General features: G+C 44.0%; 1 protein-coding gene across 3 annotated transcripts in view; it reads left to right on the top strand.

Annotated features, from left to right (window-relative positions):
* Nucleotides 1–27611, top strand: part of PEMT (phosphatidylethanolamine N-methyltransferase) — a 48436-nt gene that overhangs the window by 5759 nt on the left and 15066 nt on the right. For all 3 annotated transcript variants that reach the window (XM_089540281.1, XM_089540282.1, XM_089540283.1), the window contains exons 3-4: nucleotides 16386–16501; nucleotides 23075–23220. In XM_089540281.1, the coding sequence (XP_089396407.1) occupies nucleotides 16386–16501; nucleotides 23075–23220 (262 nt within the window). The remainder of the gene's footprint in view (nucleotides 1–16385; nucleotides 16502–23074; nucleotides 23221–27611) is intronic.

The following is a 27611-nucleotide window of genomic DNA, read 5'->3' as shown; positions in this document are numbered from 1 at the left end:
ACTACCTTGACTCCATGCTATGGAATTCTGGGGACTGTAGTTTTGTGAGACATTTAGCCTTCTCTGTCGGAGAGCTCTGGTTCCACAACAAACTACAATCCCCAGGTTTCCGTGACATGGAGCCATGGCAGTTATAGCGGTGTCAAGATGGATTATTTCTACAGTGCGGATGCAACCATGGACACGGTTCCTTTCTGCTTGTTAGGATTGATCTTGGTGTCATTCTTTAAAAAACAGACGGTAGGGGGCACTGGAGGAGCAACAGATATCTCCTTCCTGGTTTCCTTCTACTGTGTGATGGATGTTGCTGTGAGAGTATAGAGGTCTCTCTCTATTTGTGTATCTTATCTATCCATCTCCCTTGGATGCCCACACTTTCCTACCCAGTATTTGTGGTTTTCAGGAACAACAGATCTACACTTCATTTCCACATTGCTCTGCTTCCTCCTCTTATAAAACTGCAGAATATGGCACTATATCTGTTGGGACCTTATTCTTGGAATCTATTAGACACTTGGCACTTGTTGAATGTTTGAAAATGGCTTGGGGTGGGGATGGGGCAAAGCTCCACGTTTTTGCAAAAGCACAAAGAGTGGAGCAACTGGAGGAGGTGGGTGCTTAGGAAGAGATCAGGTGGGAGGAGAAGAGACTTATTTTGACACCTCAACTTTGGCAGTTTTCAGGTTATTTGGTCAATGGAAGCTTCTGGCACATGGGGGGGAACTTCATTCAGCCTGAGGACCAAATTCCCTAATGGTTTCCATCTGCTTGTGACTTACAGCTTTGCAAATGGCCTTTTACACGTGCACAAAATTGTACTGAGTAGTTTCACAACATCCATAGTCACGTAAGGGCTGCCGTTACAACATATGGGCATCCGTTGCACAATGGTGGAGCAACTGATGCACCATGGACCAATGTGCAATGGGTACCGATTCACAGTGGAGTGCCTTTGGGTACAAAAGGAATGCCTAGTGCACATTGGAAGTGGCTGGTGCACATTTGAGTACTCTTGCCAGAACCTGAATGTGTATCTTTGCAATTCATTAACAAGAGTTTCGTTGCATTTCTGAAATATATGGAGTGCAAATATATGGATGTATAAGGTTACCAAATTTGGGCTGCTTCCACACTACTGAATTAATGCAGTTTGTTACCGCTTTAACTCAGAGAGAGGCAATGGCAAACTTCCTCTGAACAAATCTTGCCGAGAAAACCCTGTGATAGGGTTGCTTTAACGTTGCCCTATGTCACTTGAAGGCACAGAATAATGATCATTGTTGGATAACCATTAATACTAATAGTAATAATATTGAATATCCAAGAATGGTATAATATTCAAATAATTGTAATAATAACTGCTACTCCAATAAAAAATGAGTTTGGGCAAGGGACAACCTACAGTGGATTCCTGGCCCTGGCATCTTTGGCAGGTGTCTGCAGATTTAGATTTATAAGATTTGTGAGCTTGTGTAGATTTTGTTCATGTCCCTCTTCAATGCCCCATGTACAATTAATTATTTGTATTAAAGCTGCTGGTGTTCCATTTTCTTCCTTTCATTTAAATCACAGTCTTTAATAGCTTTTAATACCTTTCCCTTTTGGTCCGCCTGCTCTTCCACTGCATCACCTGTCCTCCTCTGTCCTCAACTCAGGAGAAGCCATGGGGTATTGTCTTTGTTGTACCAGAGGAGAACATTAATGGGGAACATTGGGTGCCTCGGTAAAATGCCATGTTTGTTTAATGGTGCACATGGCTCTCTCAACCACTGGCACTGGACTGGCGCATGGAGGCGGATGCTGTGTTGCCACTTCTCCTTGGTCCTTTTCGGTGTCTGTCATGTTGTGTGGACTGATTTCGTCCAGGATGTGGCTGGATTATTTTTCATTAAGATCCCATTAATCAGTGCCTGGTATCAAGACGGGCGAGGAAGGAAAACAATTGCAACGTGGGATTGATTTGTATTTATCAGGGCCGTGAACAGCGGGGACGATCTTCATTTAGTATCTGGTCTGGCTGGGAAGTTAATGAGAAGGGCAGCGCTAGAATCTAAGCTGCCCAATTAAGCAGAACAATAACGGGAGATGTGTTTGGTTGGAGGTACGGGGATGCATGAAATACATGAAGTTGTGTTGTTGTTGTTGTGTGCCTGCGAGTAGTTTCTGACATATGGTGACCCTAAGGCGAACCTGTCACAGGGTTTTCTTGGCAAGATTGTTTCATATAGGGTTTGCCTTTGCCTTCCTATGAGGCTGAGAAAGTGTGACTTGGTAAAAGGCCACCCAATGGGTTTCCGTGTCCAAACAGGAATTCAAAACCTAGTCTCCAGAGTTATAGATCAAAGTTCAAACCACTAGACTACATTGCCTCCAGTGTTGTTACTTGCCATTAAGTCAACCTTGACTTATGGCAACTCTGTGAAGGAGAGGTCTCCAAGAGACCGCAGCCATCCAGTGCCTTAGGGTCACTATAAGTTGGAAAGAACTTGAAGGCACACAACAACAACAACAACAACAACGAGGCTAGTCCTGAGTTTCAGAATCTGGGAGCTACAACAGAGACAGATGCACACTCATCCTTTTATCATTATAGATTTCTGGCCCAATGTTTAATATTTTTCCAAAGACTTTCCGATCAATGTGGCCCCTTTGCATTCCACTTCTTGCTGAAACTAGGAAGCTGTTTTGTGCAAATCTCGCTGATGGACTGTGTTCTCTATTGAACATTATTTAACGACTTCCTTTGTGGTGTGTGTATGTATATGTGAAGGCACAGCAGAGTACTGAAACAGTATGCAGTGGATGGCAGTGTCCAACTACCGCGTTGCCCTATGGCACATGGCAGGGGGTTATTTTGATGGTGAACGAAAATAGAACCGTGGGGGGAAAATAACACTCATGAATTAATTGCGAGGATGGCAATCTGCTGCTGCTAGATGAAACCCACTGGGCCCCTGTTACATATAATTACCCACACTTAGTTCAACCGAGGAGGTGTGAGCATGAATTGGCCGCATTAAAAGGTCCCCCTCCGAAGATCAGGAAAGAGGAGTGTTTGGTTGAAAAAGACTTTAGCAACTAGTGGCCGCCAGCCGCCATTGGCCACTCGCCATTGCAGCTATCTATCTGGTATATTTAGAACGCTTCCTGAGAGCCAATTAAGCATAAATGAGCAACTGACATGATGTTCCAAGTGTTATGCTTTGTACAATGGTGGGTGAGAGTCAGGGCTGGTGGCTGTACTGAGATTTCATGCCAGGAGAAGCCAGGGAATGTGCTATTGGGTGCAGCATTAGATTCCTGAGATTTTAACACCTTTTCCAGCATTATTGTCTTTTCCAATGAGTTCTTCCTTCTCATGATGTGTCCGAGGTACGATAACCTCACTCTGGTCATTTTAATTGGGATCAGAAATGGCATCAACCAGAACAACGGAGCAGCCTGGTTGCTTTCTGCATCGGAGATAGTTAAAACATCTGGGCTTGGTTTCATCTAGAAAGAAAATAAGGCAGTTAGGTGGGGAATGTGAGATTATCCTAAGATTACCAGGCATAAAGAAGAAGTCAAGAGGTCTCTCAGAGCTTGGAAGCATTCCTGGTTTGCAATGCCCGGTATCCCCCAACAGTGCGGTGAGTGGATTCTGGGAGAGGTAGTCCAGAGGCGGCCTCATTTCTGAGCTCTTCCAGAAGCTGCCTCCCAAACTTCAACTGGAAAATGGAGTCCCAAAGCCCATCCCTAATGGAGCATCCCACTTTGTCAAATTGACCGGCAGTTCATCCATGGAGAGAAGGGTCACCCCAAATAATGTATTTGCTTTTGCCAGCTGAAGTCAAGGCTGCCAACGGCTTAGGGTAGCTTTCAAAGCGGGATTAGACAGATCTAACGGAGTTAGGGCCACAAGCTGCCATTGGCTACTAGCCATGGTGACTAAATGAATACAAGATGAAGACTGGGGTGACCCAGGAAAGCTTAGGAGGTCATTTTGGGTTGCTTCACTCCCTATGTTGCAAGTCAGCCGCATGGCTGTTTGTTTGCTTTAGACAGTGCTTCATTTCTGAGTTTCTTTGGATTTGGGGGAAATTAATACTCAAAGGCTTTGGTTGATCCATCCACGAGTCAGGATGTCCTGGAAAGATACGCCGGAGAAGATCAATTAAACTCAATTGACTTTCTTATCCTCAGCTTTGGTGGCACATGGATCAAGGAAGACGGGCGGAAAAACAGTCTGTCGAAAGTAAACAGATGCAGGTTTCATGAGGTCTAGGAAGTTGTTTTGCCTTTGCACCTGCCTCTGGAGATTATTTCTTCATCAGCCCTCTCTTTCGATCCATGCATGATATAACACCTTGATAAGGATTTCATTTCTCTAATAGTGTTTACGGGAATTGGCTGAAAGCGTTGTTTCCTCTCTCAAGTTTGATTTCTTTATGAAATGTCGCTTGCTCCCACTTCTCTATCCAGTGTTCCTAAGGAACAGAAAATGATTGATGTTCAAGGGACGCAGATCGAACCAAGGATGTAGACCAAACTTTCATCTCCTTGGGCCATATTTCACTATATTTTACTGTGGCCCATCAAGCGATGATTCCCAAACTTGGATCTACAGCACTTTGTAGGCTTCAATTCCCAGAAGCCCTAGTCATCATCACCGGTGTGTGTGTGTGTGTGTGTGTGTGTGTCAAGGATTCTGGGAGTTGTAGTCCAACAACATCTGAGAACCCAGTTTAGGAACTGAAAGATGCATTCTGTTCCCCATTGTTTTGTGCCCAAAAATTGGGATATGGAGGTTGTATGCAACTTAGAAGCCACACTATTGCCTTGTCTTTGGACTATATGAACCAGGTTGCTTGATTCCTAGGGCTTCTGAGATTTTCTTGAACTCATGGGACTTGAGCATCCATGAATTTTGGTATCCACAGGGGAGCCTGGAACCAAATCCCAGCAGATACCAAGGGCCCACAGTATTAAAAACTCTATACAAACCTTGACATCTGAATTGCATGGCATTTAAAAGCCCAACACTTGTTGGTTTAAACATGCGTGAAAAAATTCCCTTTATGTATGTATTTATTATTAGTTTTCACCCCAGGCCTTCTTCACGCCTTGAACCCATAGCTCTGGTTGCCACTCCCTGGCTCTGTTTTGCCTTCTCACTCATTTCTTCCTGCCAGAAAAGAGACGTTTTGACGTTTCACTCAAAACTCCCAAAGCCAGGCTCCCTTTCCGCGCGTTCTTTCGATGCGCAGGGAATAGGATGGCGCTCGATTGTCGATAATTGTTACCCGCGCGTTGAGGACTTGTTTAAGCAGCTTCATTAGCGTTGCCTAATTGGCTCTTGGTTTGTGGAAGATTGCTTGGCGTTCCCTCCTCGGGAGAGACACCTTGAACGTTCCTATATGATCCAGCCACACGTAGGACATCGTTTAAAGGCACTCATTAGCGGCTTCATGCAAATATCGTCTCTTCTTAATTACCAGCTTGTACAAATTAATTAGTATGGCAAGGGGGAAGGGTTGTTCTGTTCTCCTGCATTCCTCCTCCTGGAATTTTTCACTAGCGGTTAAGACAGCGTTCGTCGTCTCTCTGTTCCTTACTTAAGATGGAACAGGGATCCATTTGGTGGTACAGTGAAACCAGTTGTAACCCACAAAGAAAGGGTCTGTTTAGCTTGGCCTTGATAGGATTTGCAGCCAGCTCTTTGTGGATTTATCCATAACGCAAGTGATTATGGCAGCCCTAGGTGTTTGAATCGTAAAATCACAGATTTAGAAGGGTCTGCAAAGGTCATCTGTTCCAACCTCCTACCATGCAGGAATACACAGCTAAAAGCACTCCCGAGAAATGGCCATCCAACCTCAGTTTGAAGACTTTTAAAGAAGGAGAGTCCATCACCCTCCAAGGTGCTCCATCCCACTCTCAAAAAACTTTTACAATCAAGATGTTCTTCCAAATCTTTAGGTAGAATCTCTTTTCTCCTCATCTGAATCCATCGGTTCATGTTCTAGTCTCTAACGCAGCAGAAATCAAGCTCACTTCATCTTCTACATGGCATCCCATCAAATATGTAAAGATGGTGATTGTGCCACCTCTCCGTCTTGTCCTCTCCAAGGTAAACATCCTCAGCTTCCTCAGTCATTCCTCATAAGGCTTGCCTTCCAGACCTTTAATCATCTTGGTAGCATCTGAAGTATCAGTATGCAAAGGGATCTTGTAGCGCCTTTAAGACTAACTGTGCAAAGAAATTGTAGCATAAGCTTTTGTAGACTTGGTCTGCTTCCTCAAATGCATGGAGCGAACTGAAGTAGACCAAGTCTAGGAAAGCTTATGCTACTTTTGCATGCTTAGTGTCAAAGGTGCTACAAGTCCCCTTTGCATGCTTCAGTCATCTTGGTGGGCCTTCTCTGTACATGTTCCAGAAGCAGACCAAGCCTACAAAAGCTTATGCTACAACTCCTTTCGCACATTGTGGCGGGTTATAGACCACCGCTTTGAGGCGGTCTGCCGCCATCGCCGTTTGCTCCGTAAGGGAGCCGTCGCAGCCACACCGCGCGGCTCCCTTGCGGAGCAAAAAAGAAGCTCCAAAATGGAGCTTCTTTCTGCGGCGCCCTAATGACGTCGCGAAGCGCCGCTGGCGCACTCGCGACATCATTAGCGCCGCGACACGTCTGGACGCTATGCGTCCGATACGTAAACATGGCAACCCCCATGTGGAAGGGGCGCCGCCATGTTGTACGTATGGAATACGTACTAGGGTTAGGGGGGTGCGGAAGCACTGCCCCTTCCTAACCCTAATACGTATTCCATATGTATTTTTTGGCGGTTTGTAACCTGCCTGTGTCTCAAAGGTGCTACAAGTTCCCTTGGCATACTTAAATCATCTTGGTCACCTCTGGATACGTTCCAGCTTGAAAATATCCTCCTTGAACTGTGGTGCCCAGAACTGGACACAGTCTTCCAGATGAGGCTTGACCAAAGCAGAACAGAGGGCACTACTATTTCCCTTTATCTGGATGTTGTATTCCTGTTGATGCAGCCCAGAATTGCATTGGCTTTTTTTGGCTGCTGCATCACACCGTTGGCTCATGGTTAGTTTGTGGTCTGCTAAGAACCTTTCCATACGCATTGCTTCCAAGCCAAGGGTCACCCATCCTATATTTGTGCAGTTCGTATTTTTTCCCTTGCAGAGATATTACATTTATCCTAGTCAAAAATGATTTTTGGTAGCTTTGGCCAGCCATGGACTCCTCCTTTCTTCCTCCAAATGGCTCTCTGCATCCTCTCCATCATCTTTCCCTATGCCTCTCTTTTTTCTCCATTGCCAACTTAGCCAAAACCATCACACGGCATCTGCAAAGGAAGGCGGGTGCCGTTCCTCCGCATGCATCTCTAAACTATTCTGTGGTCACGGCTGCATCTGAAGGAGTTGGCGCATGTGCATCAAAGATACAAATTAGCACATTTTTTACAAAAAGGAAAACGTGGAAGAAATTCACCCATGTAAAGTTTGCAAGCGTGGAGCTAAGCCCGAATGTAAATGCTGGATCACACAAGCCACGTTTGCACCCTGCGGGGGAAGGATAAACTTAGTCTACCGATGCCTGAGCAGCAGCAACGCAAATTAACCTTTTTAGAGTCTCCCCCCCCCCCCTTTATATTTCTTGTAATGCAGAAGATAGGACTTGCTGGAACATTCTGTATCTTTGTCACGCAGCTGTTGGAAAATAGCCAAAGCCGGTCCTGATTTTGAGATTTGTGGATGATATTGGTATCTACCGTAAATAGATTAAAAGCTCATTCCATCATGTGTTGTTATCGTACGTTCTTCAGTGCCCTCAAGTTGACTCTGACTTTTATTATAACTGTATCAGAAAGGTTTTTCTTGGCAAGATTTCTTTGGAAGTGGTTTGCCATTGCCTTCCTCTTGGGCTGGGAGAATGTGACTTGCCCAATGTCTCCCAATGGGTTCCCATAGGAGAGCAGGGATTCGAACCCAGATCTCCTGCAGTCCCAGTCTAACACCCAAACCATGCAGGCTCTAAAGATCTCTGCAGAGAAACTTTGGCATTGCTTTCCTCTGAGACTGAGATACTGGGGTTCAGTGGCTGAGTCAGGATTTGAACTCAGGTCTCCAGTGTCACTAATCCAATGCCAAACCAATACACTGCCTGCTCTCCAATGTGCAACCTGCAGGCCATATCAAACCCTTGGAAACCCTAAGTGTGGTCCTTAAGCCTTTATAGCTTTCAGCCCCACCAAATATATATATATATATATATATATATATATATATATATATATATATTAAAAATTGGGAGGGGGGATGATTTTTGTCAACTTTTGTCCCCAAATGAACCAAAACAGCCTATAAAAAATAGTCATATTTTATCTTCCTTTAACTCTTCGTCTGTAAACCTTTCACTTCTGATTGTGGCTGTGAATCACAAGGGACGCGACAACCTTATTACTGAACTGGAATCCATCATGCCCTCCAGCTTTGGAGATGAGCGTCTTTCTAGGAATTCTTGGGCCAAGGCACTGTGTGTTCATGTTCCTTTTCCTCGCAAGCGTCTGACTATATTTAATTTGGTTCTGCAGATATAACGCCAAGACTTTGCACCTTTATCCTCACCATTTCAAACCCTTGGGAGGCAAAAACCCAACAAACCTGCCTTTCCATAGGCTTGAAATGCAAGCAGAAATGCAAGAAATAAACCCAGTTAGGCTGCATTCCCTTATAAATAAGTCGCTCTGCGATCCGAATCGATGGATCGGTTCGGCAGCGGAGTGTGGTTCGCACCACATTTGCCCCAATCACGTTTTCTTGCTGCAAAATAAACATGAAACAACCCACTTGTGGTTCACATTGACAAACAAATCGATTCAAAAACGGACCCGCTCCAGCTGGCCGAACGGCAAATTTAAATTGATTCCGATCTGCGTCAGGCTCACACTTGCGCAGAATCGGTTTATCCAAAAAGACGTGAAAAAAAACCAGCATCAAAAAGATGCTGGTTAAACGGCTGTAGCACATGGCGCACACCCCTCTCCGAAGTGCGAATCGTGGTCATTTTTAAACCAGTTAAAATTGATTTGCGATTCGGTTTAAAAGGTAGTGGGAATGAGGCCTTTCTGACACATTGACACATGGAGAATTGTGATCCTAAACTGGGAAGAGGGGACAGGAGGGTTGGTGAGCCTAAGGGTCATTTTTGACTCTGAGCCATCCAGAGGCCACACTGGTTGGCAAATTAGGCCATACACACACACACACACACACACACACACACACACACACTCTTGGAAAGATATGTTCAGAGGGGGTTTGCCATGGTCATCCTCTGAGGCTGAGAGAGTGTGATTTGTCCAAGGTCCAGATTGGTTAATGGCTTGAGTGAAGGAGAGAAACCAAGAAAATAACAAACACATGTACCATCTCAATAAGCAAAATACTGTTTTTAAAAAACCATTCTTTCAAATAAAGTTTTATTGTTATTAAACTACCAGTTTGTCTGTGCCTGAAATACTGTAAGTAACCACGCTATTAGGTATTAATAGGAAAGTAAATTCTAATTTTCAGATTTGGTGGTACAGGGTTCTGAGTTCGAGTTTCCAGAAACACTAATATTTAATTTGAACTTCAAAAATAAAAAAAGTTCAGTAGTTTAAAGCATAGGCGTCAATGTCAGGGGAGTAATCTCTGAGGTAATTGTGAAAGGTAATTTGTAGGAAATTACTTGAGAACTGAGAGTGATATTAAGACTAGTCCCTGAGGTAAATTGCTGAGGTAGAGAAAGAAAGTGATAAAATAACAGAGTGAGAGTAGAGAAAGCCATTCCATTTGTAAAATATTAAAGCCAAGAGCACACTTAAGAAAACATCTTGGTAAAGTGATTCCTGAGGTAAAAAAATTTGGTGTGAAGTAAGAAATCACTAATTTGCCATTAAGAACCAACTGTCACCTTAATACACAGTTGAGGGACAAACAGTTAAGAGTATTTCCTGAGGTAAAAAAATTGGGTAATTGTAGGGAAATACTGCATGACATGAAAATGAAGACAGTTTGGACTCTAGAGTTACTCATATTGTAAAAAAAATAAATAACATTAATGATTTCCCCCTATAAAAAGATTTCCTAGGTGTGGCATAGGAGTTAGCCATGAATTATATATAGCCAGTTTTGAGCAAGCTTGTGATGATGATATGGAAGTTAAAAGACCAAGGCACTTGGCTTGATTAGGCTTCAATTAAAAGAGCCTAAACAAAGAAAAGAATGAAAAGGAAATATTTGAGAGAAATAAATGAAACAGATGAGGCAAACAGTCATATTTGCAGCCAAGTGTTCAGGAAGGAGCAATTAAAATTATGGGTTGTGTACATGGATTTGTGTAATCAGTAAACCCAAGCATAAGAAATAATAGAGATAAGGAATTGATAGAGATGAGGAATTGAGATTAAAATGATGGTAATAGAAAATCAATCTCATGTGGAGTGATGAAGCGCATGGAAGTTTCTGTGGTGAGAAGAGTTGTTTGTTATGATTTCAGTATGCGTGATTGACTATACAGTGTAATTGTTAAATTTATGACATAAACAAAATTATATATATATATATATATATATATATATATTATTTCTGGAATCTGGAGACTTTGTAGGGTTTCAGGGACTGTCTATGGCCACGAGCCCCATTTTGACCATCCCTGCAAAAATGGATTGCATCCCAGAAGAGTGAATGACGCACTTCATGATTTTTGAACCATTTTTGTCACATTTCATCTCTCGATTAATCATGGCTGTCCTTATTATCTCCTTGAAGCCAGGGGCAGGCACTTCAGGCGACATTGCAATCTATTTTTTTGCTGCGTTCTGTATCCTCTCCTTTCTCATCTCCGCAATGCACCTGGTTCGTGCGAGAATCCATCCATATCCCAGGAGCCAGTGACGTCCACAGCCGTTCTCGCCCTTCATTCCTCCTTGGCAGAGAGCTGGAAGTGATGTTGTGGTGATAGCACAACAAAACAATAACAACCAAACAGGCCATTATGGCTTTATGACAGTTTCTGGATAATATCAGCATCTCCCTTCAACTGAGTTACTCTTTGGCAGCCAGGCCTTATGATGACAAGAGCTGCAAAACTAGTGCATTTTGACACCACTTTAACTGCCATGGCTCAGTGCAATGGGATCTGTAGTTTCTTGCAGCACCAGACAGGGAAGGCTCAGTATCTCACAAAATCTGAAGAAACAGCAACTGCAAGTCCTCCAACTTTCCCAATTGGGCACATTAATTCATCCTCTGCCATCCCACTTCTCCATCTGCTTTTTGAAATGTCCCTGTTTCTCTCTCTCCTTCCCACTTTCCCCTTTTGTCCTCAGCTTAGTCCTCTTGCTGCAAACTTTGTTCAAAGTGCAAATGGGTTTTTGCACTCAATTAATTGAACAGTGAAGAGAGGAGAGGAGCTTCAGGCAAAAGCAAACTGCTGTAACCTCTGCTCTTCCTTATTGATGCCATTTTGACCGCATACTCTGACATTGCTCAGCCACACATGTCCCGGTTTTCATCTATGAAATATGGGAGGATATATGACCGCCGTCCCCTTGAGTTTCCTTAGCCGCAGCAGTATTGTTGGGGAATGTTTTGTAAGCCAAGAACACGTGGGCTGTTTTGCAATGGGTTCCTTTTTCTCTTTTGCTACAGAAGCCATATGAGAAAGCCACATGTCAGATCGGTGAATCCCTTGGACCTGAGGGGGGAAAGGAATCAATTCCCTTCAAGGTAGTCTCTGTGCAAAAATCAATGCTTGTGAATCTGGTCGCGTGGGCTGGGAATGTGTTCTTGAGCTCTGGGTCGCCTGATGTTGTGATGAATAATGAACACCAAACCAGATGTACAGATGTCTCTAGGAGAACACCTGCAACAGGTCCTTTACACCTGAGAATCCAGATGTTGTTGAGTTCTATCTCAGTCATCCAAGTTGATGTCTTCCTGGGCATTGCTTTTTTAACAAGACAATTTGGTATTAGAGGCAGATTAGGTCTAGATTCCTGCACCACAAAACAGAAGAGGAATTCAACATCTTTCAGCCAACGTTTTGTTCAGAACTCACAATATGCACATGCAAAATGAAATAACCAAGTCAGGGAAGCCTTGCATAAATAAAACATTTGGACCCATCTGAGACAAGGTGGAACATGTCCATAGACAGGTAGCCAAGATGGTCAAGTATTTGAAAACCAAGCCTTAGGAGGAACAGCTGGGTGAGTCGGGTATATTTAGCTTGGAGAAGACGGAGAGGTGACATGACAACCATCTTTAAATATCTGAACGGACTTCATGTAGAGGTTGAAGCAAGCTTTTTTCTGCTGCTCCAGAAACTAGAATATGAACCCATGGGCTCAAATTACAAGAGATTCCACCTAAATGTTAAGAAGAACAAGCAATGGACCATCTTTCTCAATGAGGATGAGAAACTTGGAGAATCCCTTTGGCACCCTTGTTACCCTTCTCTGTGCCTTGCTTTTGTACAGCCCAGAAAGAATATAGCTGTTAAGGACAGGGTTTTGTCTGCCTTGCAAAGGGTCCCAGATTCTGGTGGCATGGGGCCATGTAAGGACCTAGACGATGAGATTAGCGCAGCCCAAAAGTAATGCTTTTCCTGAGCTTGGTGGATCTGCGTTTGGCACTGCACCTTCTGTTTGCGGTAAGCCGGAGATAAAAATGGAATGGCATAAAATAGAACCAGGTGCCAGGTTTCAGAGCCACCGTTGCATAAATTAAAATGCAACACATTGAAAAAGTCTGGCCTGCTGGGAGGAGAGAGAAACCGTATACCTATCTCCCTGGAACAAGCACTTAATATGAATGGGATGGCAAGGATCTGCAGTCTGCGGCGCATGCATAAAACACACCTGGTGGCATTTGCAACTGATTAAATGGAAAAGGTCGTGTGGATTTCAAAAAAAGGAAGGGAGGCAATGGTCAAGCGCCTTGTAAAGTCTTAACAGGTAAGGTTGCACATTTTCAAGGGGAGTTTTTGCGGAAAGCAAAGCACGCACATGCACACTGTTCAAAGTCACCTTCCCTTTTCAGATTTCAGTGGTGACCATTATGAACAGCAGGTGACCTCTGCCTTTCACCTTGCAGAAAGCTTGTAGTAATGCAGGCATATTGCAGTTAGAAAACCAGTGGAATTTGAAAAGAAAGCATGCTCTGTGTGTGTGTTTTGCTTTCCACAAAAACTTCACTTGAAAAAGTGCAACCAGAAACCTGCTTCTGGACTCAGGGTTTTCAGCATCTGTTGACCTAAATTCAGTAGATTAGCTCCATTGAATCAAAAGGGGATTTAGCTGCATTTTAATTCTCCATCCCACAGATCATTCAAGGAGTCTGCTTTGGTTTGGACTAACCAATAACATTCATGCCCGCAAAACTGCCCTGGATCTTGGACTTTTGAATGACCTCCTTTCTGACATACTGACACACTGACACACTTCGAATCCTTTGTCGTTGCCTTCGCCAGTTTGAGATTTCGCCCTGCACTTTGCAATTTACTATTGTTCTTTTCTCTTTCAGCAGCCATCCATGAGGGCTGGAGACTTGGTTTGAAAAGAAATGCAACAAAGAAAAGACAACAGGCTGCGGAGAGGCTTGAATACAGGACTTGATGGCGCTTAGAGGTCCAAAACACACTGCAGAAGTAATCCACTTTGAGACTGCTTTAACTGCCCTGGCTCAGTGCTAGGACATTTTGGAAACTAGTTTTGTGGGCTTTTGAGTCCTCTCTGTCAGAGAGCTCTGATGCCACAATAAATTCCCAGGATTCCCTAGCATTGAGCCAGGGCAGTTAAAGCAGTCTCAAAGTGGATTATTTCTGCAGTGCGTTTTGGACCAGATACAGTCAAGTTTTCACTTGGATCCTATAATAATAGTTGTTATTGTTATGCGTCTTCAGGTTGGCTCCTATTCGCCTAGCATGAACTGGACAAGGTTTGCTCAGAGAAGGTTTGCCAATGGTCTCCCTCTTTGGCTGAGACAGTGCGACTTGCCCAAGGTCACCCATTGGGTTTCCGTGGCTGAGTAGGAATTCGAACCTTGGTCTCCCAGAGTCTTAGCCCAGCATTTAAACCAACGCCCAAACCTTGCCTCACAGTTACTCAGTTCTTTTGGACAATATTTATTCAGAAAAAGTTTGCCCTTACTTTCATCTTAGTCTGAGAGAGTATGACTTGTCCAAGTGACCCTATGGTTTTCCATGGCTGAGCTGGGATTCGAACCCTTGTCTCCCAGAGCCCTAGCCCATTGCAATATTCTGGCTCAGTTTTCTAGGCAAGATTTATTTTGAGGAGGAGTCCTCTGTCTTCCTTTAAGACTGAGAGAGTGTGCCTTATCCAAAGACACCCACTGGGTTTCTGCGGCTGTGTCAGGATTTGAACTCTGGTCTCCCGGTGTCCTAGTCTAACACACAAAGCCACTATACCATACTTGCTCTCCTTGCAACCCTCTCCCCCTTTCAAGCTTCATCCAGCATCCATTCTGCCCAAAGGTGCATCTTATTATCGTTCTAAATCGTACTCTGTTTTAATACAAACGATCCGTCTTAATATCGCCAAATTCCATTTTAATTGTCACTTTTGTACGTTTTCAATTGTACGTTGTTTTTAGACCAGTTAAACCACTTTGGGCCCCAATTGGGGGGAAAAAGTGGGATACAAATAAATATAATCAATAATAATAATAACTCTAGTCTCCTTCACGTAATTTGGGGGAAAATGTATTTATCTGGAATAGCTGTCTAACTTGGCACAAACAAGTTGCATTTTGTTAGCATGCAAACGGCATCCGTCTTTCCACGCAACTGCAAAAAAGGCATCAATCGCAGGCTGTTTACTGCCTTGCCTCTCCGATATGCAGCTCCATGACTCAACAGACGGGCACGGATTCGGATCCTGGCGTCACTGTGCAAAGTGGCAGCGACTCAGCCCGCCCTCGTCCCTTCACCCCCAACCCTTGCCCGCAGCTCCAATTATAGCAGGCCGCTGACGCACGCCTGCTGCTTGTTGTTTTTAGCGTTTCTTTTCTTCCTAAATTCAATTTACTATTGCAAGCTATTTATACCAGGGAAGAAGCAGGTTTTCGGCACCAATACTGCTGTGGTTTGGAGGCCGTGCACAAGCAACTTGCGGATTCACTAGTCTTGTGAACCTGAGTGTGTGTGTGCATGGATATTTAACCCAAGGCAGCCATTTGTTGTTGTGTGCTGTATTTCCAACTTACCTGTCCTGGGGTTTTCTTGGCAAATTTCTTCAGAAGGGGTTTGCCATTGCCATCCTCTGAGGCTGAGAGAGCGTGACTTGCCCAAAGTGGGCTTCCCTGGCTGAGTTGAGATTTGAACCCTGGTCTCCAGAGTTGCAGTCCAACACTCAAGCCACTAAAGGGACCCATATTTGACCTAAAGGGAAACTAAAGAAACCAAATATGGAGCCCATATACATGTCTTTATCTGTGCCTCTCCTTGGAGTGTGATAAATTGTGGGTCATTGCCATCATATTGGCTATGAAATATGGTGAAATGTCTCGAAGTGGATACAGGGTGTTTGAAAATTATCTTTACAGTTTCAATTCTATATAGGAATGGTCTCTTACCATTTCGATTCTGTATAGAATTGAGGTTGTGAAGATCATTTTCGGTCACCCTGTGTAAAAATCCTGGCCATGTGCTAATGCACAAATGATTGCACACGCTGCAAAATGATGCATTGTTTTATTATGTATTTACGGATTGTCCCTTTTTATCATTTTACATAGTCTTGGGGAATGTATACATATTGTTGAATATAAAACATATTGGGCATTTTATTAATAAACCGTTCCTCCATCCTCAAATTAGGCTGGCATAAAGCTTTTTTAAAAATTACATTCTCCCTTTTACTTCTGATAGAGTAGAGACCCATCTTCCAGCTCAATTCTGGTGATGCCTGGTGCGTATATGTGATGCTCATGGCTGAGAAAAAGTTTCTTTTTTGGACTACAACTCCCACAATCCTCCAGCCAACCTAGCCAGGAACCATAATGGTTGTCAATGGGATCACAAAAGTAACTTTGCCCAGGTCTAATTGATATGAACTTTTAGGTCTGGAAGGGGGGAAACCCAGCCTCTCAACATGACTGGGGAATTCTGGGAAATGGTGTTAGAAAAAAGTAGCTTAACCAAGACCTGAAGAAGCTCAGCTAGTGGTAGGGCTGCCTTGACCTAGCGGAGAAAATTCTCCGTTCTTAAAGAGGAACCCAGGTTCGAAATGTGACAACCCGGTTGGGCTTTTGTGATTGGACTTGCTTTGTCTCTAGCCTTGCCTCCTTTTGATTGCATTTTCATTTGTTCAATCAGGTGGGGAGATGGGAGCACAAGACTCAGTCACTCACGCGCATTTTCCGTTCTCCGTACGTGGCTTGCTACTGCCTGGGCGCCACCATCTTGTTCCTTAATTTCCTACGGAGCCATTGGTAAGTGATCTATGGTCTTTGGTGATGTCACTGGTGGCCTCCAGTGATGTTGCTGGTGGTCTCCAGTGATATTGCTAGTGGTCTCCGAAGATGATTCCGGTGGTCTCCAGTGATGTTGCTGGTGGTCTCCAGTGATATTGCTAGTGGTCTCCAAAGATGATTCCGGTGGTCTCCAGTGATGTTGCTGGTGGTCTCCAGTGATATTGCTAGTAGTCTCCAATGATGATTCTGGTGGTCTCTAGTGATGATGCTGGTGGTCTCCAGTGATGATGCTGGCAGTCTCCAGTGATATTGTTTGTGGCCTCAAGTGATGATGCTGGTGGTCTCCAGTGATGATGATGATGATGATGATGATTATTATCATCATTATTATTTCTTACCCACTTCTCCCCATGGATATTGAGGTGGGGAACAACATACCAACAAACATGTCAGTAAAACACAACTTCAGTTAAAGCATACTAATGATGATTAAATTTAATGATGATGATTTTAATGCACTGAGTTCTGTTGTTTTCATTGTTTCACAAAAGCATTCCTGCAAGGAGACAAAAGTAATAATAACCTGCTTGCTAATATTGAGTCTTCTGCCCAAAAAAGCTCTAAAAAAAAGAACAGTTTGGGGGGCCCTGGTATGGAGTGAAACCAATTCACAATTCTCCTGGTGAACAACACAGTTGCAAAGTAGTCTTGGAGGGATAACTGGAGCCTAGGCATTCTGTTGTTGTGAGTTTCAAGATCCTCTGTTTTTTCCAAAGCCGCCCAGGATTACCTGTGCAAATTTGCTAGCAGGTTGCTTTGACTCTCTTATCTCTGGTTGTGACAAGATGTCGCTCCCCTCGCGCCGCCCCTCATCTACTCGCTAGTAATCCTGTGCAAATGATGTACTGTACATTATGGTAATGTGTCCTTAGATGTTCCCAGTGCAACAAAGGTAATCCAAGCCAGGGAAGGTTAGCTTTCAGGTGGCTTCCTCAGCCTCCGCAAGGACTTTGGGGCTCCGTTGGGGCTCTGCTGGGTGCACTTTTCGCAGGTGGGCTCCCGAGTTGAGATGGGGTCAGTGCTTGGTCTAAAATACTCCAAATTTCAGTGGGAAAATGTTTAGTTCTGCAGAGCTGCAAGAAAACTGGGGCAGATAATTTAGCTTCCAGGGCTCTAGTGGTGGCAAAAAGGAGCTTGAATTAAAAGAGACCAACAATTGCTGAAATTTCAGCAAGATAGGGGCATAGATGAGTATTTCCCCCCTACATCCCTCCTTGTTGCTCATTAATTTGGGGTGAAATGAGAATACATAGAGCAGAATAAGATGCACTGAGAGCCAGTGGGATGTAGTGGTTTGAGTGTTGGGCTATGACTCTAGAGAGCAGTGTTCAAATCCTGGCTCGGCCATATAAACTCACTGGGTGACCTTGTCTGCTCAGGGCTGCAGACATGCTACTGCACCCCAAAGGTCTGTGCTTTTCCAGTCCTTCTTCACCATCGTCCCAATGTTGATGCTGCTAAGTAAAGTCAGCTAGGCGGAGAAGAAGAAGGAAAGAGAGGTCTGGGTTGATGTTAAAAAACTGTGTTAAATGGAGCTTCCTAAGAAGAGCTTTCCAAATCTTGGGACTCAAAGTCAGGCCTGGAGATCTGTGAACACTAGTGATTTCCTTCCAATCTACAGCTGATGCTGCTAGTGCTGATGTTGCTAAAAAGAAACTCAGCTAGGCAGAGAACAAGAAGGAAAGAGAAGGCTGGATTGACATAAAAAGACTGCGTTAAAGGAGCTTCCTAAGAAGTGCTTTCTAAACATTGAGACTCAAAGCCAAACCTGGGGATCTGGGAACACTAATGATTTCCTACCAAACTACAGCCTCCTTCCTCAAGGCAGTCTCTCAGATGAACTTACCAGTCACAATAATGTTGATGGGAAAGCAGGAGGACAGCAAAGATTTGCCCATTTCTGGGAGGATTACCAAATAAGAGTGCCCACCACCAGAGTCGGTTTCCTTTGAGTCCGAAAGCCACAGCAGGAGCAGCTGTTGTTGTGGTTGCTCTATTAAAAAAATATTCAAAATGGTTGCTGTGTTTTTCCTGGAACCCCTCGAGTAAAAGGTTGCAAATGGTTCGGAATTGATTTCTAAAGTAATTTCCAGCTCCAGCCCTTGCTTGGCTTATGTAAGAGGGAGATAAGTAAGGTTGAGTTTTATCCTCTCTTGGCAAGCGGTTTGGCACGGCGAGATCCGGCTCCTGTTACTCCACCTCTTACTCCATCCATATCTGTATATCCGGTATCGGTTTCTGGGCAAAAACAGAAAAAAAGAGGGCTGCTCTGTGTTTATGAAGTCCTCTCCTGACTCTGCTAATGAGCGCATGAGGTTTTTATGAAGCTGCAGCCAGCTATGTCCAGAAAGAGATGCAGATGAACTGCAGAAGGGACCAATTTGTGTGCATTTCCCCTCCTTGTGTTAGACTTGCTGTCTGAAAAGTGATATTCTCAACATAGCCAATCTCTTAATTTGAACTATGCATCATAGGAAAATCCAGCGTGGTGTAATGGTTTGACTGTTGGATTATGGAGACCTGGTTTCAAATCCTTGCTCAGGCGTGGAAACCTGCTGGGTCACCTTGGGCAAGTCATACTCTCTCTGCTTCAGAGGAAGGCAAAGGCCCTGAAGAAGCCTTATAGATTCTTATTATTAATTTCTGACGTATGGCGACCCTAAGGCAAACCTATCATGGGGTTTTCTTAGCAAGATTTCTTTGGAGGAGATTTGCCATTTCCTTCCCCTGAGGCTGAGAGAGTGTGACTTGCCAAAGGTCACCCAGCAGGATTGATGGCCGAGCTGAGAACTGAACCCTGGTCTCCAATGTCTTAGTCCAACCCTCAAACCATTACGCCATGCTAAAATATTTTAGCAAACCAATGAAAAACACATATACTCATGGTTAAACACAAGGCTATAAAACCACTAAAATACACTCATAGGAGAACATATACAAGTTAAGAAGTGGGGGCCAGTGTGGTGCAGTGGTTTGAGCATTGGACTATGACTCTGGAAACCAGGATTCACATCCCGACTTGACCACTGGGGTGATCTTGGCCAGGTCACACTGTCTCAGCCTCAGAGGATATCAACGGCAACCTCCTTCTGAAGAAATTTGCCAAGAAACCTCAAGATAGGTAAGCTGGAAATGACTCGAAGGCACACAACAACAAATGGCCATAAGTCGGAAAAAACTCAGAGGCACCCAGCAACAACAGAAGAAACATGTCTTTATGCCAGGAGATATATGTCTTTAGTTCTGTTCGGCTTAAGGTTGGCCTAAGTCCAAAACAACTTGAAGGCACACAACAACAAGCCTTGCATTTGAGTTTCCCAGAAGCAAGATCCTGGATTTGATGGACTTCGGGTCCCATCCGGCACTAACCCATCATCGCCTTAAAAGCTAAAAATGTATATCTGCAGCAACAGTGAATTCTGTGAGCAAACTTTCTGTCATCCTATTGAGCCATCTCTTTGTGTGCTTCATCGATGGGCAATGACACATATTTCGGCCCCTTTTGAGTCCGAGCGGAGTGTACGCAAACCAGTCAAAGAAAAGAGCAGCCCAAATGGAAGGCTAGGAGTCCTAAGTGGCTAATGGAGACTCGGCCATTGGCGTCAGAGCAGCTCAGCCTGGCTTGTTCTCTGCCATCCTTCTGCCTTTTAGTCGTTCCCTTTTTATTTTCTGACTCACCAGACGCTTTTCCCAACTGAAATGCAGCTGCTCTTCCTCCTCCTCTTCATCTCCTCCAGCCAAATAAAAAGCAGTCTGTGCGTGCATTAAGTTATATGGGTAATTTACGTCGTCTGCTGCTCTTTCCAAAATCAGACCTGAGCGATGGGGGAAAGACAAACTTGTCTTTCTTTTTATGTTTATGTTTTCTGCCTCTTTTAGTAAGGATCTCTTGGGTAATTTTCTACCCAAATGCAATGGACATAAGCCTCTTCCATTAACTTGAAGGAGAATCAGGCTGTGATTGAATAGAAGGGTTACAAGGTTGGAGATGTTGCATAACATGAAGTGATGCCTTATGCCAAAGGTGCATAGATAGCATGATTGTATGATCAACTCCTGGCAGATATTGACTGTAGAGTTGGACTGGAGGACCTGGAAATACCTGCTGTTTGGTAGAGAAGGCTAAAGACTGTAAAACTACATATCCCAGGAGTCCATAGGCTGGAACTGCATCACTTACAGTGATGTCAAAGCAATGCACAAGTGATGCATCCTTAGTCCCCAAGACCCTACGATAAGTTTTGAGAATTTTATAACTGAGCTGGGAGGCAAAGAGGGAAGACGATGAGGCTAACAAAGAGAGATTGATAGAGAAAGATAATTTTAGCCAAGGCAAATAAGGTCAAAAGGCAGATTCGGAGCTAAGGAAAGGGGGCTGGTTGAGATAACGGTTACATACTGACCCAAATAACACATAACACACCAACACGGCTTGGTAGACAAATCGGGTTATTATCAGTCAGAAGACCTTGCGAAGGAGAAAATAGCAGCTTGTCAAGGAGGCCTGGCAGGAGAGCGACTGATTTTGCTAAATGTAACACCTCATCTTGGGCTTATGAAATGGTTGGCACTGAGGCCTCCCAGGGGCATAGAGCTGTTGGAGAATGGTCAAGGCACAATCACCATCATCCCACCCTAGACCCCCTGCTGGGTCATTGCATTCAATAGGAATCCCCCCTCTTCATCCAATTTGCACCAATTTGGAGACCAGGCTGCCCTGCCGATCCTCTTTGGTTTCCAGTGAATGTTGTAATCAGCAGTTCCAGCTCCCTTGGCCATTAAAAGCACCAACTGGAGAAGAAGAAGTGGTTGTGATTATGGGCTTTTTGGATCAGAAGCCATGGGGTTTGCAGATGGGCTCATGCCGTTTCCAGAAATGAGGGCACTGGACCAGCTCTCAGAATGGTAGAATCTTAGCATTAGAAGGTCCATCTTCTTGTTGTCGTCGTTGGGTGCTTTCAAGTCACTAAGAGGAAGGAACTGGCAAAACCACCTCTGAGTGTGTTCCTTGCCTAAGAAAACCCCAGTGAAATTCATGGGATCGCACAAGTCAACAATAGGTGACGTGAAGGCAACTACACACACACTGCGTCCCCTCGATGTGGACACTATACTCCTATTAATGCAGCCCAGCTTTGGCTTTGGAGGCAGAAAATTCTGTTTGTTGCGCAAAACAACTGTATGCAAAATTTGTACAGAATAACCTCTAAACTGTGAAGATTCGTGTTAGTCCGGGATCTTCACATCAGGTTTCCTCAGCGCTTGAAAAACATGTTTTTCCACCATTGCCGTTGTTTCAAATATACTTTTCATCCCTACTTTCATGTCAGAGTTTTCATTGATACATCAAGGTCCTGGATCCTATCCCTGAAATATGTCTCAGTTAATAACTTAGCTGCTTGTATTCTGATCTAGTTATTGGTCTCTGAACAGTTTTCAAGGGTTGCCCTATGTAAGCAACTTATTGTATTATATCCCAAATGTTGTCAGGATGTAGATAAGGAGAAAAGGTACTCTGTGCCACAAATGTAACTTGTGCATTAGAATGAGGTGCAACACATTCACTGACCTACTTAGTTGAGAGTATTCTTTGCTGTTTGCAAAGTCTTTTGCTTCTAAGCAATAGTCCACCCCCCCCCCCGCAAGAAAAAAAAACCCACCAAGTTCCTGAAAACTGAAAGTACTGATAGTGAGTTTTTATATTGACAAGGTTTGTATCGACAGTGGTAAACTCTGGGTGACTGTTAAAAGGAAAAAAATATATTGGAAGCCGGATCGACTTTGGATGCTGAAGAGGTTATATCATCTGGGAAAAAGAAAATCAATACTTCTTGTTACGGCACAGCACTGTAAATGCTTGAAAAGTTCATTTCCCAGTTCGTTTCTGGAGGGAGGATGGGTAAAGGAGGCCTGAGTTCATGTGTTATACAAATAAAGATTCTGTTTCGGAAACCATAAATCTTTGCCGCCGCCACCCAGGAGAAGGTGGCCCATTACCATCTGCAAACAGTTTTCTTTTCCTCAGTAGCTAAAATACCGGGTGGCTTGGATGCAAAATGCAGATGGGAGTGAATTCCTTATTTGCACAAGAATTGAGGCATGAAGGGAAGGGAGGCGAGCGATGGTTTGAGAAAGGGACATGCTTCGGGACCTTGCAATTCTACTGCAAAGCCTTCTATTGGTTTTAGCAGAGCTGCAAGCTATAATGTGGTCATTCAGTCAACGATGCTTTAGTTGATTCACCAAGTGAAGAGTCTGTTTTGATACATTTTCAAGCTATTTCACTTGCAGGGTGTTTTATGAATTGGAAAACTGTATATATGGAGAGAGAGAGAAAAATCAGAGAATTATGGAAACTTAGAGGTGGAAGGGACCACAAGGGCCATATAGCAGAGGGAAGATTCAAATGGGGAATTTCTTGCAAGGTAGATTTTGAACTCACTTAAGCTTGTTTAATGTCTCCTGTAAAGACCTCTCACCAAAGCAGACGGTGCAACCAAATCAATGTCCCTTCTTCTCTTTCCCCTCCAGTTTCACAGAAGCGATGAAGAGTCAGACTAAATTAAAGCTTCTGGATTGTCTCCTTGGATACTATATTGGCATGGCCCTCATAGCAGTTGGCTCCATCTTCGTCATCTCCAGCTTCCTTGCCCTCGGTTTCTTCGGCACATTCTTGGGTAAGCCTAAAAGTAATATGTGGCACAATATGGAGGCTCATAGTAATCCAGGGAGTCATGCTTCCTCAGCTTCCTCTATAGCAGTGTCTCCCTGAAAACAGATTTTTTTTTCTATGCAGGGAAAAGCTTTTTTGGGCAGGAAATAATATCCCTGTGTAGAAATGTTTTCTGTGCAAAAAAGGTCTTTTTGGTGCAAAGCAACTATGTGCAAATTTTGCACAGAACCAGTCCAGAATTCCAAATAGGTTTCAAAAACCGCATGCTTTTCAAAGTTTTTCTCACAACAGGAAGAAAATGGGTAAAATTATTTGTTGCTTGCACTGAGGAGAAAATTATTGAGGGATTGCATCCCTACAGAGCAGACCCAGCCCCACGGCCCACTACCATGGAACGTACTACCCTCCATAGGCTCCCTTGTTGCTTCGTATTTGGGGTTTCCCATTGAATGTTTCTTTTCACACTAAAGTGTGCTTTAAGATTTGAAAAATCGTGCTTTATGAGTTGTGCTTTACAATGGTCTCTGAAGGGAGACCATCAGAATACTAATCAACAACAATAATTAAGTCTTTGGGGGGGACCTTTTCTCCTTTCTTCCAGACATATAGATTCATGTAAGCAAAGTTGCACAAGTCCTCCACCTCTTCCATTAAATCTTTGTCACTGAATCCAACCGAAACAAACCCTTGTGAAACTGTGTCCGATTCTCTTCATCCTTCCCTTTCCCCCTCTTAACCAGTTTCAAAATTCAGATTTTGGCAAGCAGAAACCTATCTTTTCAAGAGGAGGTTGAAGGGTTTCCTTATATTATTCGACAAGGCAGTACATATGGAGTGATGAGGGGACTTCATAAAACAGAACAAGTACCGGTAGTAACCAAAATGGAGATTGGATCACCATTTCATCCCTCAGCAGGCAAATGATTGGTGTGACAATAAAAGGGGATCTTCTGGGGAGAAGAGGGATGAAGAGCGGAGAGAAGCCACCACTTTGCCCCCCTTCTCTGTCTTGAATGTTGTTTTTCTGGGTGAGAACGGGGGTCTCTGATGATGCTCTCTTGACAAGCCTAGCGGGATCTTCGCATTGTTTGCGGAAGGGAAGGCTGATTCATTCCTCACAGCTGGTGTGACTTAACCTGGTTGTCATTTCCGCTGACACACAAAACAGGTGAGTCAGGAAGCATAGAAGGGGCGGCCCACTCCAAAGTGGAGTCACTTCTCTTCGGTGTTTCCTTGGCATGGAACATGTTTTTAAGATATTTGTGAGCACGGGCGTTGTGGGAGGTAGAGAGTTACATCTGCCACCACCCCAAACCCACAAAAAGCACACATATGTCCAGCAAGAAAGTAAAAAAATGGACCCATTTTAGGAGAGGACCAGAATAAGCCATCTGACCCAGGAGAGACCATAGTACAACAAGAAGTCAACCAGACACTCCTTCTGGTTGCCTCCTGTTGTGAAAAAAAGCCTTTCCTGGGCCTAAAATGACCCAACAGAGGATTTAAAAAATGGGGTGTAACTGAAAAAATTGGGGAAAGTTGGGGTCCACAGGCCACACTCTTTCCATCTTTGTAGCATCCAACCCAATCTATTGGCTACATCTGATGCAAAGGTCTACAGTCCACTCAAAATAATGCCAAATAGAAGTTGCTAGTCTTTAAGCCACATAACTTGGTATTCTTTCAACTATAGAGCGAAATGCAGAAATACATCTTGATATTATACATCCGATGGGCACATCGGATAGAACCTAGATGGAGGTCAGTTTCTCCTTTCACCTTAAGGCTTCTCCATTTAATACAATTAAATGGTCCTGGTGCAACACTTGGGTATTTTGGGGTTATCGTGGCTGGTTTTTTGAGATCTATAAAGGTAGGCTTAAGGGGCTGGAGTGGCACAGAGTGAATCACTCGAACCAAACTGTTTCCTCCATGGCTTCCCAATTTCCTTCACAGTAGGGGCAGCCCCAGTTGCTACTTTTCCATGGTTGGGTCTCTTCATTCTGAGCTCATGCAGATCTTTTCTTTTTCTCCTTAAGTGCTAACTAATTTTTGAGCTGGCAAGAGAGAAGTCAGTAGGGCAGCGCACCTGCGCCTACCTTCCCCATTGTTCTTCCACAATTGGGCTCTGGCACTCCCCAGATTCCTAGTATTTAATGCCTAGCTCTCTATTTTTTCTTCTTCTTCTATCTCCCTGAGAAGTTTTGCCCTATTTTCTACCATGCCTCGCGGTTAATGCATGCCTTGAAGGAGGTAATGAGGTTTTCATTGAAAGAAGGCCAGAAGGAGGAGGGCGAGTCCATCCCTCTCGGGCCCGTTTTATTATCACTATTAGAATTATTACCCTTCAGCAGAAGGCGAAGGGGGGGGGGAACACATACACAACAGAAACAAGATTTTGTGTCACTGTGACTTGAGCAAATTCTCTCTTGCCGTGAACTTATTACAGGGATGAGAAAAGAAGAGATAAAAAGAAAACAAGTCCACAGGCAGCTTAATGGAAAGGTTGGAAAGATCTGGAAAGATCTGCAGCAAGAGTGGGCAACTGCGGCAGGTCTGGGCACCATTTTTTAATGCACTTGGGACCTTCTCTAGTTTGCATGGATGACCAAAGAATAAAAAGAAACCCCAACATAGCTGGAAGTCCACTTCTGGCTCTCAAAAAATAGGTATTTTTTGATGGGAGGCCTTGCAGTCTATGGATACCCATGATGAGTCCCATGGGTTGCATTCAGCCCATGGGCCACACTTAGGCCATGCAACTTTATGCACATGGTTGGGTTTTTTTCTCCTTCTTATAGACAAATTGTAGCTGGAGAAAAAATTATTTCATTGAGAGAAAGAACTCCTTCTTCAGCTGCTATTTGCCACAATTTATAAAGCAAAGAATCTCATTCACAGATACACACACACACACACACACACACGTTTCTTAAGAAGATCAGTACAAACACGAGGCTTGTGTTTTTTTCTCTCTGCACTGAAGAACATCTTGTTTCTTTCTTTCACCCTCACCTGTTCATTTGTTTGCTGGCTTAATTTTCAGACTGACAGTTTGCGCAGACTCAAAAGCTCGCTCATATCTTTGTGCTCCTCCTCTGTGGCCAAAATGCAAGCTGTTTTGGCTCCCGATGCTTTGGACATTGCTCCTGATCACCACTATTTCTAATGCAGCTGCCTGCAGTTTTTGGAAAGAACAGAGCTATCCAGACTGCATTCACTTATCCTTTTCTCTCCCCATCCTCCCATCTGACATCCAAAGAACCACATATATTTAGCAGCTTTAAGTCCAGGAATTCATCAGAGCATGTTAGATATACATTTCTCAGAAAAGAGGGGAGGCATACCTCTGTGAAACACGGCATGCACACAGAGAGTGTGGAGGAAGATAATGTTTCAGAAAGGAGACAGGCAATTTTATTGCCGCTCAATTGAATAATGATACCTCCTCTGCTGAGAACGAAAGGTCTCTAGTTATAGCGGTTGCATGTTGCGCAGCCTCTAGCAATGGCAGGTTTGGCGTCAGTGGGTTTCAAAGAAAGAGGGTGTTGTGTTTCCATAGAGAGAATGGAGCAGACTGTGTCTTCTCCCAGTCCCAACAACCATCACCATCTTGGTCCCAACCAGCCCATTTCGATGTTCAGGATTAACAAGGGGATGAACGTTGGGGGCTACAGCCGCATGGCAGAAATAATCCAGTTTGACACCACTTTAACTCTCATGGTTCAATGCTATGAAATTCTGGGAGTTGTGTTTTTGTCAAGCCTTTAGCCTTCTCCATCAGCCAGAATTCCATAGCATTGAGCCATGACAGTTAGACATTGTTGTTGTGTGCCTTCAAGTCATTTCCGATTTACGGTGACCCTAATGCAGACCTATGACAGGGGTTTCTTGGCAAGTTTCTTCAGAGAGGGTTTGCCATTTCCTTCCTCAGAGGCTGAGAGAGTGTGACTTGCCCAAGGACACCCAGTAGGTTTTTATGGCTGAGTTGAGATTCGAACCCTATTCTCCAGAGTCATAATGGGATACAGCAGCAAAGCATCCTAGGCATTTTCCTGATGGAGTCCAGCATCCCCTTACAGCTAATGATAGATTTGGGGCCCTGGAACAAATTCTACCCAGATGTATCTCTTACCTGGGGATCAAATCCAAATCCCTATCTCTGGACATATGGGGACGCTATAGGTTGGGGTACACTCTTCCTCCCCAGATGATGCCAATGGAAGATGGATACCCAAGTGTTATATAGTTGCTGAGGCAAACAAAGAAAACCAAAGTGCACAAGCGTGACTCATCCCCTCCCATAGCTATGATAACTATATACGTGGGTTAGCAACAGAGGAAAATTCACTCCCATTCTCAGCCGTCATATCTTTTTCCAGCCTCAAACCACAA

Source organism: Sceloporus occidentalis, unplaced genomic scaffold (assembly GCF_023333645.1).
Source record: "Sceloporus occidentalis isolate IW3139 unplaced genomic scaffold, rSceOcc1.0.p SCAF_10, whole genome shotgun sequence".
Taxonomy (NCBI): domain Eukaryota; kingdom Metazoa; phylum Chordata; class Lepidosauria; order Squamata; family Phrynosomatidae; genus Sceloporus; species Sceloporus occidentalis.
Note: the sequence above shows the minus strand (reverse complement) of the source record. Positions and strands in the feature narration are given on the sequence as shown.